The sequence below is a fragment of the Oncorhynchus mykiss genome, chromosome 11 (assembly GCF_057628025.1).
Source record: "Oncorhynchus mykiss isolate SJ-2025 chromosome 11, ASM5762802v1, whole genome shotgun sequence".
NCBI lineage: Eukaryota > Metazoa > Chordata > Actinopteri > Salmoniformes > Salmonidae > Oncorhynchus > Oncorhynchus mykiss.
Genome location: NC_143032.1, coordinates 66,210,211 through 66,230,184, shown reverse-complemented (window position 1 = coordinate 66,230,184; position 19,974 = coordinate 66,210,211). Strand labels below are relative to the sequence as shown.

General features: G+C 45.0%; 1 protein-coding gene across 23 annotated transcripts in view; it reads right to left on the bottom strand.

Annotated features, from left to right (window-relative positions):
* The window catches only part of fbrsl1 (fibrosin-like 1), a 447,606-nt gene that overhangs the window by 35,538 nt on the left and 392,094 nt on the right, over nucleotides 1-19,974 (bottom strand). For all 23 annotated transcript variants that reach the window (XM_090190951.1, XM_090190956.1, XM_021621864.3 and 20 more), the window contains one exon: nucleotides 18,082-18,130. In XM_090190951.1, the coding sequence (XP_090047077.1) occupies nucleotides 18,082-18,130 (49 nt within the window). The remainder of the gene's footprint in view (nucleotides 1-18,081; nucleotides 18,131-19,974) is intronic.

Sequence of the window (19,974 nt, the reverse complement as noted above, 5' to 3'; positions counted from 1 at the left end):
TTTATTGATTCAGATAAAACCACTAGCAGACTGTTAAATATGAGTTTCCATGATAAATACACCCACTGTTGTTCATCCCCTACAAGAGGAATAGTACTGCTAGCAACAACACTATCTACCAGACCAGGGTAGGGGGGGTTGGAGGGCTGTTTCTCTATAGATATCAACTCTGTGATATTGAAAGTGCCCGAGGTTAGGTTTCAAATGCAAGGACACAAGCTGTCCAGTAGACAGACACACTGATGCAATCAACACCACGCCTATAGGAGGACTATGTTCAGAGTGTAACCAGTGCTAAGCTGCTCCTGGGGTGCTTAACCATTAGGCTAGTGCTGCAGATGGAGACGGGACAGCTGTTGAAGATGAGAGAGCGAGAGAGCGAGTGAGTGAGTGAGTGAGTGAGTGAGTGAGAGAGAGAGACAGAGAGAGAGACAGAGACAGAGAGAGAGAGACAGAGAGACAGACAGAGAGAGAGAGAGAGAGAGAGAGAGAGAGAGAGAGACAGAGAGAGAGAAATGCCATTTTCCTCCTCTAATTGCCATACATTGAAAATGAGTAAATCTCAGCAGAAAATAGAAAATAGCTCCACTTCATTAGTCAGAGCTGAAGACAGTGAAGGAGGGGACGTTTGTAAATGGCACACAGAGAGGGGAAGAAAGACAGAAAGATAGCCCCTTTTACTATACATCTCTTGTCAAAGCTGATGACATACAGTGAGGGAAAAAAAAGTATTTGATCCCCTGCTGATTTTGTACGTTTGCCCACTGACAAAGAAATGATCAGTCTATAATTTTAATGGTAGGTTTATTTGAACAGTGAGAGACAGAATAACAACAACAAAAATCCAGAAAAACGCATGTCAAAAATGTTATAAATTGATTTGCATTTTAATGAGGGAAATAAGTAATTGACTTAAGTAGTCTCTCACTGTTCAAATAAACCCACCATTAAAATGATAGACTGATCATTTCTTTGTCAGTGGGCAAACGTACAAAATCAACGGGGATCAAATACCTTTTTCCCTCACTGTAGTTATAAGACTAAGGTGCAGATGTTTAGACTAGTTCTCATGCAGAGCTTAACTAGAAAGACACACAAAGCCTCCTCCACTGTTTGGGATCCCTCATGTCCTCCACACAGACAACAAAAGGGGTGAGAATACGCTGGTGTATCAGGTTAGCAAACACTCCCAGTGCCTCCTAGCACCCAATCCATCATTCTCGATTAGAGTGCTGCCATGAAGAGCAAGAGGGAGAGAGAGAGCCATAAACACCCATTCAGAGGGAGAGAGGAAAGGAAGGAGGGAAGAAGGGAGGGAGAGAGAGAGAGAGAGGGGAAGTTAATAAGGCAGAGGAGAGGAGAGAGGGAGCAGAGGGCAGGAAGTCATGTCAAGAAAACTAATGGAGACAAGCCCATGAGCTGTGGGGCTATTGTAGGCTGACTCCCTGCTGCAGGACACACAACTCTGTCTGCTCTCATCACTGACATACACACACACACACACACACACACACACACACACACACACACACACACACACACACACACACACACACACACACACACACACACACACACACACATACACACACACACACACATACACACACACAAGCACACTTTGTGCTGACAGGGCTTGAGGAACTGGGCCAACACTCGGCAGCACCAGAGTAGCCATGTTAGTCAGTTTCAAAACTGATATGAGCTGTAGCATTTCACTTTACTGCTCTACGTGCAGAGAATAATTGATTTGTTTTGAGCACAGAGAAGGAGAAGGTGTGACGGCTGGGGGATTTGGAGCCAAGGGAGAAATTGGACTCTGATTCAGGAGATGAAACCGGTCTAAACAACTGGAGGAGCTTCTGGCTCACTGTTACACACGGCAAGCTGAAATGGAACAAATCAAACACTTGACTATTATCTGATGATGATTTCGCAGTACCCGTAGCATCTGCATGCTGTCTTAAACCTCTGGATGGGAAAGACAAAAACCAGACTGAGGTATCTCTCTCTGAGTTGATTGTGTGTAAATGCTTGTGCTAAAAGTGTCTCAAGTGTATTTTATTAGCTTTAAAGGGGTTGAGGCACAGACGGCTCATCCTCTCTGAAGACCCTGACCCCTCTACCTCCGTTTCTGATGCACCTGATCCAAGATTAGCCTGGCGTTACAGTGGGCTTGTGCTGATAATACTGTTAACACACAGCACTATACTACAGCTGGTCTACAGGGCCTCCTGTAGGGCCTCCTGTAGGGCCTCCTGTAGGGCCTCCTGTAGGGCCTCCTGTAGGGCCTCCTGAGCTCCCCAGCACAACACTGCATCTACTTAGTCTATCACTCAGTCAACACACCCACTCCAAACCTTAGGCTGGCCATACCGCACATCTGGATGAAGTCCTTTGTAAAGAAAACAAAAAGCATCCAACTATCTCAAGACCATTACATCTATTTGTAAGGCATGTGTGTCTGTGTAAAATCGTTGACCTATGTAGTGATAACTGGTGCTCAGTGCTCCCTAGGTGATGTAGAACTCTGTCTCTACTCTCCTCCATTTCTACCCAAAGCAAACAGCACTGGTCTCTCAGTCCTGCTGCTTCCTCCTCTCCACAGCAGCACTAGAATAACAGGCTCTCTAGTCGCTTCTCTGGGTGTCTGAATAGGGCATTAGAGTGAGCAGCCATTAGTTGGCCAGTCAGAGTCGACCGGGCCCAGAACCGCAGAATGGGGAATACCAGCGGTAGCCAAAACCAACAGCCAAACAGCAGACCCCGTGTCTGAACGAATTACCGCTTGTCTCTCTTAACAAAATATGGAGAGCGATTAATAACGCTGGCAAGGCCATGCGGGGGTAAAATATGGAGTTTGATTTGAGCACAACTCTCCTCAGTGGTGCATATCTCATTACTCATTTGGTCATGTGTTGAGTTCAGGGCTAATTACCGGGGTCTATCACTACTAACCCTACATGTGTGGTGCTCTTTGGAACAGAGAATGCTGTAGTCTGTAGTCTCAGCCTGCTGTGTGGTAGCAGACAGAGAGGCTCTGTCTTAAAGTGAGCCCTGACAGCAACACATACACTAACTTTACGTCTCCACATGATGGAGAGCTAGTGTACTGTACAAACACCAGAAGTGGACCACCCGACTCTTATGAAAATACTTCATATGCCACGGCTGATATTTCTGTTTGCTTGGACTCATGCTTCCCTAGCGTGGACTCGCATCTCACACAGCATTCTTCTGGCATGCCCCCTCCCTCAGCGTTTGGAGTATGGATGTTTTCCTCCCTGTCATGGAATTTAAACCCTTTTATGTCCATCCTGTTCTTGGCTATGGATTTATACTCTTTCTAACTGCTTCCCAAAACATCAAATCCATTACAAGCATGTTAGTAATATCCATCTAGGCTGCTGACTGTCCTCTGCCAGTGATTGTACATTATCCAAGCATTATCCTGTTTGGCTACAATCACCTACTATCTGACTATATTAATGAACGTTACAGCCTCATCTGCAAACAACACTGGCTCTGAATGAACAATGCAGACGGGCTAAAAGCACACAGCTGGGATCTTCTTCAAACAAAACACAGCAGCTGAAAACACTCACACAACAACTGGAGCTAGGAAGAAAGGGTTGACACACACACACACACACACACACACACACACACACACACACACACACACACACACACACACACACACACACATTACATTACATTACATTACATTCAAGGCTGACTAGCTTTAGAGATAAGATAACCATCATGCATTTCCCAACCAAAACAACGCAAATACCTCTGCCTATGCTGCAGCTGATTGTCTTTCTCTTGGAGAAGGAGATTATTATACTGGGTTCAGATGAGTGGTGCCACAGCACTAGATCAGCGCCCTACTGAAACGGTCACGGAAAAAATGGAAGCTGCCGTGCTGTTGGTGGCTCATTTCCATGGAGATGAGAGTGTTCTGTCTATGTGACGGAGTGGTCTTATGCCTCACAAGATGGCTGCAGGGGAGAGCAGATTATCTCCAAATGAGCCTTTCCATCATCAGGAACCCTTTGATCGCACAGCCTAGCCATGCCACAGTGAGATAGTTACTCTTAGAAATAAAGGTGCTTTCTAGAACCTAAAAGGGTTATTTTTCTGTCCTCAAAGGAGAACCCTATGATGAACCCTTTTTGGTTCCAGGTAGAACTATTTTGAGTTCCATGTAGAACCCTTTATACAGAGGGTTCTATCTGGAACCAAAAATAGTTCTACCTGGAACCAAAAAGGGTTCTCCTATGGGGACAGCCGAAGAACCCTTTTGGAACCCTTTTTTCTATGAGTGTAGAGAGGACTGGGCTTTCTAAAGAGGCTAGAGGCCCGGGGCAGTGGAAGACCATAGCTAAGTAGGGTTGTGCTGGTTTGTTTCTACTATCTCTATGCCCTGTCTATACTCTCAGCTGCTGAGGGAGTACAAAGGAGTTCATCCCCAATATTAGCCAGCCACACTCTCTCTGCTCAAAGTGTGTGGCCAGCTGCCGCAGAGAAAACGTTAGCTAACAAACGTTATATTAAACAATATCTCACCCTCTTGTCTTGCAAACATGAGCAGATAATTTATTAAATGGGCCTGCTTCGCGTTTCCTCATCGAGCGTGCCTTATTGCTTCAGTACCGTGGTGTGCGGCGGGCTCATCCGAGCGTGGTCGTGATGTGAAGTGATGTGTCCACAAATAGAAATGTCAGCCGAGGTGTAAGAAAGTGTCACCACGAGGTCACAGCCGCAGCAAGTCTGCATCTGTTTTGCTGATTTGTTGCGCAGCGCTGCTGATGGCAGAAGTTTACACATGGGAGGTGTAAAGGTGATGAGAATCACACACTCGGAAAATAAAGACGGGAGGGCCGTGCTGCAGTTTATCATTTAACCCTGACCCCCGGACGGTGTCTTCGGCTGGCCGGGGGAATGGCTGATAGAGCCAAGCGGTCCTCAGATGGCCACTGAAACAACTCAACCTCTTCTGTTCTTTCTGAGTGGAGGAGGAGGCACTGTCTGCCTCTGCTGCTCAGGCTGCTCGGTGGTTAGGCACTAAACAGTTTTTATGCTTCAGAGACTAGATAAAGAGTATGAGGATTCAATGTAGTAAACCTCATATTCACTATCCTATCACTCTGTATTGAAATAGGAAGCACAGCTGAGATGATAAATGAATAAAATAATATTGAACATTATGCTATGCAGCAGCATGATCAGACACAGCCCTCATAAACCACCTCCCAGAAAAGAGCTGTGACGGTCACAAGGGACTTCTTAGTAATTGCTCCATTAGATGTTTGCTCCCTTATTGTTCCCTTAGCTGTTTAGTGCCGTCTCTCCAGCAGCACTATAGCTGGATCCATACTCAGTCAATGAACCACTGAGACAGCTGCACAGAGAGAGGCCTAATCACAAAGCCTTCAACTACAATCCCACTCTCTGTCACAACAGCCCTGCACCACCCACTGGCACTGACATGGACGACAGCCGGTGATAAGGATGATGGACAGGTGTTGGGTTTCCTGAAAGCCTGGCAGTGCCCTTTAAGGACAGGAAGACTGGCACTGCACTGGCATGACTTCAAAGGATGCTACTATAACTGGGTTGTGATCGTTAGGGCACAAGGTAACAAAACATTTTAAAACGTAGCTCTTGTCTAGAGTTGTATTGTATTGATAAACTTTTTGCAAGGGAAAACAAAAACAAGCATTTCGTATTGGACAAGTGAAGATAGAGCCTCCTGGTTTCACTCTGTTTCGGACCATTGTTATCCGTTTCATGCCTACTGAACACGCTCCAGGTGAAATTGCTAAAATATCTGGTCTGGGCCAATGTTCAGACGTCAAGTCCCCACTCAACACAGTGTAATTCTACATTGGAGCTAAGTTAATATTTCATGAAGAGCGAGGTCTTGCACAGAGGAAGCAGTTGTCTAATGAACTAATAGTCCCTATGAAAGGGGCAACTAGCAAACCACTCAGGGATTGTGTGACATATCAGCATTGACAATACAAGGGAACTAATTGCCCTTCTAGAAAAGACTGAATTGACTGAATCAATTTGCGTTTCTGTCTTAGAAAATTGACTTTGAAAAAAAGAGAGCATATTTTGAAGAAGAAGAAAAACACAGGACCAATGTAGTATGATGTGGTCTGACAGCATTTCCTGAACTGTAATATAAACCTAACAAATCCCTTGATTTCCAGAGCAGAGGAGCGACCAGGAAGGTGCTGTGGCTTAGTTCCGTCGGCACGCCGACCTCCCTACCGCTCTCTATAAATAGAACATGACAATGTCATTGTAATGTTAAATGCTATAAATATTGAAGAAGAAGAATTTATGGAATAAGGCCGTTTAACAGGGTGTGTGTTTCCACTAGTGCATTGGCAGAGCGATGGACAGCTGCATTGCAGGCTGGGAATTCTGTAATAGCTTTTTCTCTCCCTGAAGCCAGCTTCCTGCCTTAAATCAAAAAAAGGCAATCTCTCTCAGTAATGGCTCAATTAATAATTAAACACGCGTCTTATCTCCGCAGCGCTCCCTCTATTTATTTTCATCTCTCTGACAGGGACTACTGCACAAACACCATTAGTACTATCAATAAAAGGAGCATCAATAACACACGCTTTCTCCAAAAACATCACGCAGCTCATCAGCTCTCCTATGATCATGAACAATAATAACTGAGAGGATTAATAAAGAAACAAACTCAAACACGCTTTGGTTTTCCCACTGTTTGGTTTTCCCACTGTTTGGTTTTCCCACTGTTTGGTTTTCCCACTGTTTGGTTTTCCCACTGTTTGGTTTTCCCACTGTTTGTTTTCCCACTGTTTGGTTTTCCCACTGTTTGGTTTTCCCACTGTTTGGTTTTCCCCACTGTTTGGTTTTCCCACTGTTTGGTTTTCCCACTGTTTGGTTTTCCCACTGTTTTCCCACTGTTTGGTTTTCCCACTGTTTGGTTTTCCCACTGTTTGGTTTTCCCACTGTTTGTTTTCCCCACTGTTTGGTTTTCCCACTGTTTGGTTTTCCCACTGTTTGGTTTTCCCACTGTTTGGTTTTCCCACTGTTTGGTTTTTCCCACTGTTTGGTTTTCCCACTGTTTGGTTTTCCCACTGTTTGGTTTTCCCACTGTTTGGTTTTCCCACTGTTTGGTTTTCCCACTGTTTGGTTTTCCCACTGTTTGTTTTCCCACTGTTTGGTTTTCCCACTGTTTGGTTTTCCCACTGTTTGTTTTCCCACTGTTTGGTTTTCCCACTGTTTGGTTTTCCCACTGTTTGGTTTTCCCACTGTTTGTTTCCCCACTGTTTGGTTTTCCCCACTGTTTGGTTTCCCCACTGTTTTCCCCACTGTTTGGTTTTCCCACTGTTTGGTTTCCCCACTGTTTGGTTTTCCCACTGTTTGTTTTCCCCACTGTTTGGTTTTCCCACTGTTTGGTTTTCCCACTGTTTGGTTTCCCACTGTTTGGTTTTCCCACTGTTTGGTTTTCCCACTGTTTGTTTTCCCACTGTTTGGTTTTCCCACTGTTTGGTTTTCCCACTGTTTGGTTTTCCCACTGTTTGTTTCCCCACTGTTTGGTTTTCCCCACTGTTTGGTTTCCCCACTGTTTTCCCCACTGTTTGGTTTTCCCACTGTTTGGTTTCCCCACTGTTTGGTTTTCCCACTGTTTGTTTTCCCCACTGTTTGGTTTTCCCACTGTTTGGTTTTCCCACTGTTTGGTTTTCCCACTGTTTGGTTTTTCCCACTGTTTGGTTTTCCCACTGTTTGGTTTTCCCACTGTTTGGTTTTCCCACTGTTTGGTTTTCCCACTGTTTGGTTTTCCCACTGTTTGGTTTTCCCACTGTTTGTTTTCCCACTGTTTGGTTTTCCCACTGTTTGGTTTTCCCACTGTTTGTTTTCCCACTGTTTGGTTTTCCCACTGTTTGGTTTTCCCACTGTTTGGTTTTCCCACTGTTTGTTTCCCCACTGTTTTCCCACTGTTTGTTTTCCCACTGTTTGGTTTTCCCACTGTTTGGTTTTCCCACTGTTTGTTTCCCCACTGTTTGGTTTTCCCCACTGTTTGGTTTCCCCACTGTTTTCCCCACTGTTTGGTTTTCCCACTGTTTGGTTTCCCCACTGTTTGGTTTTCCCACTGTTTGTTTTCCCCACTGTTTGGATTCCCCACTGTTTTCCCCACTGTTTGGTTTTCCCCACTGTTTGGTTTTCCCACTGTTTGGTTTCCCCACTGTTTGGTTTCCCCACTGTTTTTCCCACTGTTTGGTTTTCCCACTGTTTGGTTTTCCCCACTGTTTGGTTTTCCCACTGTTTGGTTTTCCCCACTGTTTGGTTTTCCCACTGTTTGGTTTCCCCACTGTTTGGTTTCCCCACTGTTTGGTTTCCCCACTGTTTGGTTTCCCCACTGTTTGGTTTCCCCACTGTTTGGTTTTCCCACTGTTTGGTTTTCCCACTGTTTGGTTTTCCCACTGTTTGGTTTCCCCACTGTTTGGTTTCCCCACTGTTTGGTTTTCCCCACTGTTTGGTTTTCCCCACTGTTTGGTTTTCCCACTGTTTGGTTTCCCCACTGTTTGGTTTTCCCCACTGTTTGGTTTTCCCCACTGTTTGGTTTTCCCCACTGTTTGGTTTTCCCACTGTTTGGTTTCCCCACTGTTTGGTTTTCCCCACTGTTTGGTTTTCCCACTGTTTGGTTTTCCCACTGTTTGGTTTTCCCACTGTTTGGTTTTCCCACTGTTTGGTTTTCCCACTGTTTGGTTTTCCCCACTGTTTGGTTTTCCCACTGTTTGGTTTTCCCACTGTTTGGTTTTCCCCACTGTTTGGTTTTCCCACTGTTTGGTTTTCCCCACTGTTTGGTTTTCCCACTGTTTGGTTTTCCCACTGTTTGGTTTTCCCCACTGTTTGGTTTTCCCACTGTTTGGTTTTCCCACTGTTTGGTTTTCCCCACTGTTTGGTTTTCCCACTGTTTGTTTCCCCACTGTTTGGTTTTCCCCACTGTTTGGTTTTCCCACTGTTTGGTTTTCCCCACTGTTTGGTTTTCCCACTGTTTGTTTCCCCACTGTTTGGTTTTCCCACTGTTTGGTTTCCCCACTGTTTGGTTTCCCCACTGTTTTCCCCCGGCTGGCGTTGAGAACACGACAGACAGCACAGGGAGGGAGAAACATATTAAGGGCTTGGGTATTCTGAAAGGATTTACTCCTGTTAAAAATGTAAATTGAATCAGGAAAACAAATTCGCTTTAGCGCAGGCTTGACAATAACCACAGAGGTGGTAGTGTGGGGATAACAGTAATGGTGGAACCATAGAAATATAATCATTCTATTCTATGGGCGGAACATCCAGCAGCAGGATGGATCTTCTGGAGTGACCCAGCTCCCCATGACACAGCACACATACATTAGTGTCTGTCTGTGGCCTGTGTGCATAACGCCCAGACATAAGTGCTCTGTCAATACAGGCCATCAGGCCCTGATAGAGAAAGCATTTCCAGTGAGCTGCGCTTCGCCAAACCAATCTGAGTAGGTACCGCAGTAAGGTTTACCAGGCTTAGAATCCTCCCCAGTGACGGTTGCTTCTTATACAGCCCTCTAATCTGCCTGTGTAGGCTACAGAAAGCCCCTGCAGCCCTCCCTGTGTTCTCGCTACTACACGTCCTGTCAGCCCCCAGCCAAGCTGAGCCCCTCCAGCTAGCTCAGCACTGCCCCCCTAGCCCAGCTCTGCCCAACCCAGTCCGTCACTCTCTCTCTTTCCCTCCCCACCCGCTCCACTCCTCCACTCAGACTCAACATCCTGCAAAGCTGATTAGCTGGTCAAAGGGTCAACCTCTATTCATTATTTAATGGTGAAAACCCACACTGTGCCGCCACTGCGCTGAGGTTAGCTATACATCACAATGACCTGGCCAGTGGAGAGCCGCCTGGTTCATTACACACTCTCATCTGCTGGTTCCCCCTGCCCCTGACCCACACCACCTCTTCTCCTCTCCCCTCTCTATATTTTCCTTTGTGTACGCAGGAGTTATAACTGACTCCATCCTATAATCCTGAAGGCTGTGTGTGTGGAGTATACCCAGCCAGCAGAGCTGAAGCCATAGCCCTGCTATTGACATGCAGCAAACAGCAGCCTTCAGGAACAAAGGGCACTCGGCACCTATTGAGTCAGGCAGAGCTGCAGTGCAGACAGGCCGCTTGATTAGCGATTCGACGCGGGGACCCTAGGCCGTGTAGCACATAATGAGAGCTTAGAGAGCTACCATGAGCTCTTAGGAGGAGGGGGGGGGGGGGGGGTGTATTCATCCTTCAGCCCTGCAAGGAATGGATTCTCAACAATGGTACTGAGAATTCAGGATATGAAAAATACAAAAGATACTGAGAGCTATTCTGAATTCCACATTGTTTGTGTTATATGGTGTTTATATATTAACAGGTAAGGATAAACGTGGCTAAATCCTCCACAGGAGAAGCTAAAGGGTTTATCCATTTGTTTATTTGTTTACCCTCGCATCAATTAAGCAAAATACTCTCTGAAATCCTTGATGAGTTCATCCCTACATCCAATTACAGTGGTGTCCACCTCTGTGACTCTAGCAGTAGTAGCCTAAGACTTGTCCCACCTTTGACCGTGGCCACAATGAGAGTTAAAAGGTGAGTCAATCGTGTGTGGTGGTGGCAATTGTGTTTTTTCCTTCTGCTCACACTCCTCCTTCCTTTGTTCTGCTCGCCTAATCCAGTATGTGTGGTCCGGTAAGTTTAATGGAAACAATTTATTAAGTCCAGCTTAAAATGCCATCTGCTGTTCATAAGCCTCCCAAAGCCGCTAAGCTTCTGGTTTCGCCTGGAGCTCGCTGTGTTCACGCTTACTGTAATGTGTTGTTTAAAATGAGCACAACAGGTCAAAATTAATCAGGATTACAAGGGCACAAATCCACTTCAGAAATGGGTTTTCACCAGTCTTTCTCCCCCCACCTATCTTAAGATGCCCCAGGTTTGCCTCAAGGACCAAAATAGGTTAGTCGAGACACTCACCGGAAAACCCCGGGAGACACAACAGAGCGAAAATTGACTCCCAGGCACAGAGAGAGCGAGTGAGAGAAAGTGAGAGAGTGAGAGAGAAAGTGAGAGTGAGAGAGTGGGAGTGCTATCCTCTCAGACATTTCCTCTCACTAGGGTCTCGTGTTTCCAGTCTCTGGTAGGTAGGTGGTAAGTCACTCCTTTTCAAAAAGAGCTCTGTTTGAGTTTCATAAGAACCCACAAAGTATGTTTATCCTCTCTTGGTGGCAGGACCCATACGTGCTCAGCTGCTACATTTAGCTTTTTATTCGCCTTCCAAGAACTGAAAAAAGTCAACTCTGAACTGCAACCAGATCTCTTTCAAAAAATGAAACGTCCCAAAGCTCCGCAGAAGACTAAGACTTCACACAGTTTCTCCTTGAACACACCAACCTACAGGAAATCAATAATTCTCAGGAAGTTCACAACGAAGCTAAAGAGAAACAACTCTGATAGTTAGGTAACATCCGTCCTGTATACAGTGGAGGCTGCTGATCAGAGGACGGCTCATTATAATGGCTGGAACGGAGCGAATGGAATCTAACACATGGAAACTATATGTTTGATGTATTTGATACCATTCCACTCATTCAGCTCCAACCATTACCAGGAGCCGTCCTCCCCAATTAAGGTGCCACCAACCTGTGTGACGGGCAAGCAATGCCGAACCATGCATAAGACCACCAGCAGTTCTTGACGACTGTGTGATCACGCTCTCCGTAGCCAATGTAAGACCTTTAAACAGGTTAACATTCACAAGGCTGCATAGCCAGAAGGATTACCAGGACACATACTCGGAGCATGCACTGACCAGCTGGCAAGTGTCTACACGGGCATTTTCAAACTCTCCCTGACCCCGTCTGTAATACCTACATGTTTCATGCAGACCACCATTGTCCCAAAAACGCTAAGGTAAACTGTCTAAATGATTATTGCACCATAGCACTCACATCTGTAGCCATGAAGTGCTTTGAAAAGCTGGTCATGGCTCACATCAACACCCTCATCCCAGACACCCTGGACCCACTCCAAACAGATCCACAGATGATGTCATCTCTATTGCACTCCACATTGCCCTTTACCATCTGGACAAAAGCAACACCTACGTGAGAATGCTGTTCATTGACTACAACTCAGCGCTCAACACCATAGTGCCCTGCAAGCTCAACATTAAGCTAAGGACACTGGGACTGAACAACTCCCAGGACCAATACAATGCTGTTAGGCCTGATCACCAACGACGATGAGACAGCCTATACGGAGGAGGTCAGAGGACCTGGCAGTGTGGTGCCAGGACAACAACCTCTCCCTCAACGTCAGCGAAACAAATGAGCTGATTGTGGACTACAGGAAATGGAGGGACGAGCACGCCCCCATTCACATCAGTGGGGCTGTAGTGGAGCGGGTTGAGTTCCTCTGTCTCCACATCACTAATGGTCTATCATGGTCCAAACACACCAACGTGAAGACGGCACAACAACACATATTCTTCTTCAGGAGGCTGAAAAGATTTGGCACGAGCCCTCAAATCCTCAAAAATGTATACAGCTGCACCATTAACCTTTTGCGTGTAGGGGGCAGTATTTTCGTTTTTGGCTAAAAAACATACCCATTTGAAACTACCTATTTCTCAGCCCCAGATACTAGAATATGCATATAATGGTCAGATTAGGATAGAAAACACTCTAACGTTTCCAAAACTGTAAAAATATTGTCTGTGAGTATAACAGAACTGATATTGCAGGTCTGAGGAAAATCCAACCAGGAAGTGCCTCTTATTTTGAAACCTCTGTGTTCCTATGCATGCCTATCCTCCATTTAAAGGGATATCAACCAGATTCCTTTTTCTATGTCTTCCCTAAGGTGTCAACAGTCTTTAGACATAGTTTCAGGCTTTTATTTTGAAAAAATGAGCGTGAAGGATCACATTGCGTAAGTGGATAGGTGGGGGCTTTCAGAGTGAGTTTTGCGCAACTGAGTAAAGCGCCCATTGTTTCTCCCGCTGTTATTGAAAAAGCTACACACTCGGTTGATATATTATCTAATATATATTTTAAAAACAACTTGCGGATTGATTATAAAAAACGTTTGACATGTTTGTGGACATTATGGATATTATTTGGAATATACGTCTGCGTTGTCGTGACCACTCTTTCCTGTGGATTTCTGAACATAACGCGACAAACAAACATCGGTATTTTGGGTATAAAAATAATCTTTATGGAACAAAAGGAACATTTGTTGTGTAACTGGGAGTCTCGTGAGTGAAAACATCTGATTGCTTTTCGTGACCTAGCTACTTAATGCTTAGTGTACATAATGTTATGTTATGCTATCGATAAACTTACACAAACGCTTGGATTGCTTTCACTGTAAGGCATAATTTCAAAATCTGAGACGACAGGTAGATTAACAAAAGGCTAATGTTACGGCTGGCTGAAGGACGGGACCAAGGTGTAGCATGGTAAGCCTACATTCTTTATTCAAAATGACGCCGACAAATGAAGAACATAAACCAAACCGTGAAGCTTTGGGCTATGTGCCCTGAACAAAGACAAAGTTAACTTCCCACAAAACAGGTGGGGGAAAAGGGTACCTAAGTATGGTTCTCAATCAGAGACAACGATAGACAGCTGTCCCTGATTGAGAACCACACCAGGCCAAGACAAAGAAATACAAAACATAGAAAAAAGGACATAGAATGCCCAACCTAGTCACACCCTGGCCTAACCAAAATAGAGAATAAAAAGCCTCTCTATGACCAGGGCGTGACAGCTAAGCTGTGTTTTGCAATATTGCACTTGTGATTTCATGAATATGAATATTTTTTAGTAATATTATTTGACTGTGGCGCTATGCTATTCAGTGGTTGCTGATGACAATTATCCCAGTACCGGGATGGGTAGCGTCAAGAAGAGCATCTTGATATGGCAACTGCTTGGCCTCCAACCATAGGGAGCTACTGAGGGTAGTGCGTACGACCCAGTACATCACTGTCAGAGGAAGGTCCTCAAATTTTTTTTCAAAGACCAGCCACCCAAGTCATAGACTGTTCTCTCTGATACCGCATGGCAAGTGGTACCGGAGTGTCAAGTCTGAACAGCTTCTACCCCCAAACTATAAGAGCGCTGAACAGGTAATGAAATGGCTACCCGGACTATTTGCATTGACCCACTCTTTCACTGGCTCTATGCACACTTAATGGACTCTACCCCCTCCACACACACACACACACACACACACACACACACTGACGCCACAGCGACACACTTTCACACTCTTCACATACGCTGCTGCTTCTCTGTTTATCGTCTATCCTGACTGCCTAGTCACTTTGACCCCTACCTACATTTACATATTACCTAAATTACCTCAACTACCTCGTACCACTGCACATTGACTCAGTATCGGTACTCCTTGTATATAGCCTTGTTATTGTTATTTTATTGTTTTACTAATTCCCTTTTCCCTTTTGCAAATTGTTCTTACTTTTTAATTCTGCATTGTTGGGAAAGGGCTTGTAAGTAAGCATTTCACAGTAAAGTACTACACCTGTTGTGTTCAGAGTATGTGGCAAATTACATTTGATTTGATTACTATGTTGGACTGTCCAGTCTTCTAATAGTCCTAAACCATTCCATCTATTTGGTGATAATACCTCTCCTCTAATGACTAATACAAGGGAAGAAGTAAACATGCTCTGTAACGAGTGTCGTCGGGAAGGATGAGACCAAGGCGCAGCGTTCTTTGAGTTCCACATCATTTATTAACAAAGTGAAACTTTAGAAAAGACAAAACAATAAAGAATACAACGACCGAACAGCTTCGTTGTGCAAACTACCTGCACACAAACAAAGAACAAGATCCCACACAGAAGGAGGGGAAAGGGCTGCCTAAGTATGATCCCCAATCAGAGACAACGATAGACAGCAGCTGCCTCTGATTGTGAACCACACTCGGACAGAAACAAAGAAATAAAGAACATAGAATGCCCACCCAAATCACACCCTGACCAAACCAAAATAGAGACACAAAAAGGTTCTCTAAGGTCAGGGCGTGACATGCTCATTAGCACTTTCAGTGCTATACCAACTGTGTGTGTGTGTGTGTATGTCTAAGTCTGTGTGTGTGTGTGTGTGTGTGTCTGTGTGTAAGTGGATCCAATCTCTGGGAGCCAATAGCTGTGCAGTCCCAATGATCAGAGGCTGAGTGGAGAGAGGGTGTAGATTGGTCTAGAGATAGACTGGTAATAGACAACAGTCCTCAGGCTGCTCTGCATTCTATACACAGGCCTGGCTAACACATACACACACTTATACGCACTCACACACACGTATGAACCACACACACAGAAGACCTAAAACTAGGATATGTTACAGTACAAAACAACAATGTGTAATGGTAGCAACTAGCATGATAATAACTTCTCACTCATCACTTAATCGGATGATCCAGACAGAACCATCCCCCTGGCTTTTCTATTTCATCCTAATCCGGTGCCCTTCTTGTTGCTGGTGTCTGACTCTCTCACACACTCTCTCACTCTCACTCACTCACTCACTCACTCACTCACTCACTCACACACTCACACACTCACACACATTGGTGTTGATCCCAGCTGTGACAAACAAGCTCTGATGGGATTGCTCGGATCTGTCTGTAATTGTCCAGTCCTAATCTCTGGGCCAGCCTGATGTGCATGGGACATGGGATGGGACTCACATTAGCAGGATTTCACCAATACTCGCTGCCCACTGACACAGCTAGGCCCTTTCCCGTTTGGATGGGGAAGAGAGTCAACATGTGTGTGTGTGTGTGTGTGTGTGTGTGTGTGTGTGTGTGTGTGTGTGTGTGTGTGTGTGTGTGTGTGTGTGTGTGTGTATACACAGTATATATATTGTCATGACTGTCCTGATCAGGTCAGGTTACAGGAGACCACAACCCTACAGATTATCTCTCAACCCCAACAGAGGAGGAGAGATCTAGGGGTCTGAAGATGTCAGCGTTTTATGACCCCTCACGCCCTGGTAAATCTCAGGCCACAGACACATTCCTTTGTCCTGTTACTATGGAGAACCAGCCTCAGAACATTAAACATGAAATAAAGGGACTTTGGAACAATGGTTTCCATCAGCCACAATGGTGGTCATGACGATAGATGGAATATGAAAATGTATGTCATTTTTGTTTTGTTATTAAAGGTTAATAGATGACGTTATTACGGAAACATTGTAACGTCAACAGTTTACCTAGTATATGTTTGATGTTTATACATTGCACGTTGTATGGAAAATGTCCAAATCAAAGAGAATGTTTTGGTAAAGATGAAATGTGTTAGTTGTTAGTTGTCTAAAATTGGATTTGAGTAAATAACTTGGTACGCACATAGAATTGCCCTAAAGGCAGTTACGCCCACTTCTGACACGAGGGTATAAAACCTGTGCGTGAAGAATTTACAGATAAGACTAAGTGACCCAAGCTGCAGCCGAGGTCTAAAAAGTCAACGAACCCAAAACGCAACACAAGTTTCAAGACAAATAAATATTTTTCTACCCAAGCTACGGATGAGTAGCTGTGTCTAAGCGGGTGAATTTGAGTCGAACCCCCTAGCCTCCACTCCCCATCGAATCGTGGTATCTACACTGTTTCATTCCTACACTGTGAGCTCTGAGCTACAGAGCTGCCTGTCCTCAGAAGAGCCCTTCCACAGCAAGGGCGAAGGAACACACTCCTAAGCCAAAAGGACACTGATATCGTGAGGAGAACCAAAGAGTTGCGCCAGAGAACCGCGGAGACCTGATATCTGATATTCTTTGAGTTAATTTTGGAAATATAAACTCAATAAAACACATTTTCCCATGGTGCCCCAGGTTAATGAGTTAATAATTGCTTGATTGAGTTAATCACGCAATTAGAAACCTTTAATCATTCGATGAGCAACAGTCATCACATTAACTAATACAACGTCACGACAATATATATATACATGTATATGTGTATACATATACATATACATGTATATGTGTATACATATACGTATATATGTGTATGTGTATATATATGTGTGAGTGTGTGTGTGTGTGTGTGTGTGTGTGTGTGTGTGTGTGAAACAACACCTAGGCTTACAACAACAATCTTCAATGACAACAGTGGAGACACTCTAGGGTAAATAAATAGGCCTAGACACGTAATGTATCCTGGTTGTTATAAAAATGATGAGCTCATCACTGTAATGTCTGGAGTGGTCCTTCTGAGTCTTTCTGTACGGTTTGTGTTCAGGCATAACACAGGCTGGGTCCTACTCTATCCAAGGCAAGCTGGCCTCTCTCTCTCCTCCAGAAAATTGCCCCATTTTACAGAAATAGCTGTCATGCTGCATCTGTTAATGGGTCTGGTTCCTGCCCTGGGGGGACATGACATGAGCTACATGCTGCTATCCTTCATCAGCCAGGGGACTGCCCTGACCTCTCTGGCCTCCTACCATCCCGTTCTTCACCCCCCACCTTCCCCTCACATGTCTCCCCATTCAGCCTGAGAAGAGGTGCAGCACTCCCCTCGCCTACCCTCCTCCCCCTCGCCCACTCCCTCCCAGAGGACCTGTGTTTATCTTGACTGAGAAGCTCAGTGCCCTCCCCCCTCCTCTGTCCTGTCGGCCATTACTGCCAAGCCTGCTGTCAGAAGTCTTGTATAGCCTGGGGGAACGTTCCCATTTGTGGATTGGAAGCATGTGGCAAAGAGCCTGTAAATCCACTCTAATGAGCTTGAATATTGGTGTGGGAAGGGGAGATATGTAGGCCTTTGGTTGGGTGTCCCAATACAGTTCCACATCCAGGCAAGAAAATATGCAAATATAGCTGTTCTGGTTTGTCCTCAATCAATTCAGAATCAGAAAACATAAATGTTATGTAATAAACTGTCTTGGTATTCATTGACGTGTCACCTACAGGGATGATGGTGGACTACACAGGGGAGAATGGTTTGTTTTGCCCATCCAAATGTAGTGTGAATATAGTAACCAACATCTTACCTTCGGGTGTAGTGGGGGTGAAGAGTTTCTCAGATCCTACTTCAGATACCTGGAAGACAAGAGGAAGGAGAAACATTAATAGTCTGGTAAGATGGATGACCTCTGTGGAAGACATTGGTAGTTTCCATACATGGGACACCTAGAGAACGTGACAAACTGCATTGCACTCATGGCACTATATAGGAAGGGATTGGATCCTTCAAAAACATCAGTAAAAATTGTAATGTTTACAGACACACTCGTTATATTGAATTTGATCCACCTAGGTGGCTAACAGACATATTTCCAATGATCCACTGTAACCTATGTATATGAACACAAGTCTCAGGCCCAATACAGCTACTGTACCCTACATCACTCATGCACATCCAACACAGTGACTCCTTGACTTGTGTTCAACCTGCCTTGTTGAGAAGCAGCCTGTTCTCTGCACCTTACTGACTTCCTTATTCTTACCATATCCCTCTCTCTGAGCAGAGCTGAGCTCTCTGTCCAGACAGAGACAAGGTAACATTAGGGGGCACTGTTGTGCCACCTGAAAGCCAGCCATCCCAGTAACACTCACAGCACAGGAGGTTGTCAGAGAGGAGAGAACAGCAAAGGAGAGGAGAGGACAGCAAAGGAAAGGAGATGAGAGGAGAGGTGAAAGGAGAAAGAAAAGAGAGGGGAACAAGGAGAAAGAGAGTGGTGAGAGAGAGGAGAGGAGAAAGAGAGGAGCAGAGAAAGAGGAGGGGAGAGGATAGGAGAAAGAGAGGAGAGGAGAAAAAGAGGAGCAGAGAAAGAGAGGAGCAGAGAAAGAGAGGAAAGGAGAGGAGAAAGAGAGGAACAGAGAGGAGAAAGAGAGGAGTGGAGAAAGAGAGGAGAGGAGAAAGAGAGGAGAAAGAGAGGAGCGGAGAGGAGAAAGAGGAACAGAGAGGAGAATGAGAGGAACAGAGAGGAGAAAGAGAGGAACAGAGAGGAGAAAGAGAGGAACGGAGGAGAAAGAGAGGAACGGAGAGGAGAAAGAGAGGAACAGAGAGGAGAAAGAGAGGAACGGAGACGAGAAAGAGAGGAAAGGAGAGGAGAAAGAGAGGAACAGAGAGGAGAAAGAGAGGAACGGAGAGGAGATATAGAGGAACGGAGAGGAGAAAGAGAGGAACAGAGAGGAGAAAGAGAGGAACGGAGAGGAGAAAGAGAGGAACAGAGAGGAGAAAGAGAGGAACGGAGAGGAGAAAGAGAGGAAAGGAGAGGAGAAAGAGAGGAACAGAGAGGAGAAAGAGAGGAACGGAGAGGAGAAAGAGAGGAACAGAGAGGAGAAAGAGAGGAACGGAGAGGAGAAAGAGAGGAACAGAGAGGAGAAAGAGAGGAACGGAGAGGAGAAAGAGAGGAACAGAGAGGAGAAAGAGAGGAACGGAGAGGAGAAAGAGAGGAAAGGAGAGGAGAAAGAGAGGAACAGAGAGGAGAAAGAGAGGAACGGAGAGGAGAAAGAGAGGAACAGAGAGGAGAAAGAGAGGAACGGAGAGGAGAAAGAGAAGGGTGTAGTACCGTATGGTGGCTCAGCCTCTGCAGGATCTGAGCAGGAGCAGAGAATGTATAAAGACCATACACACAACACGACACAATGACAGCCACACCAAGCTAATGCTACTCAATGTAAAGCGTAAATTATAAATCTAAAAAAAAAAAAAATTGTTGAAGCCACACTATAATAATGTGTTCATAAAATATATTTTATTTACATTTTCATTTAGAATCATTACGTCTTCAACACATGATTTTAGAAGAAAATGTTAATGAAATATTTGTTTTATCCAACTCTGCATTAATCACTATTATCATTTAAATCCTTATAATTGTTCAGTTGAGAAAAGCTGTTTAAGGTCGAGTCCCTCCTGAGAGTAGGGCAAATTTGAA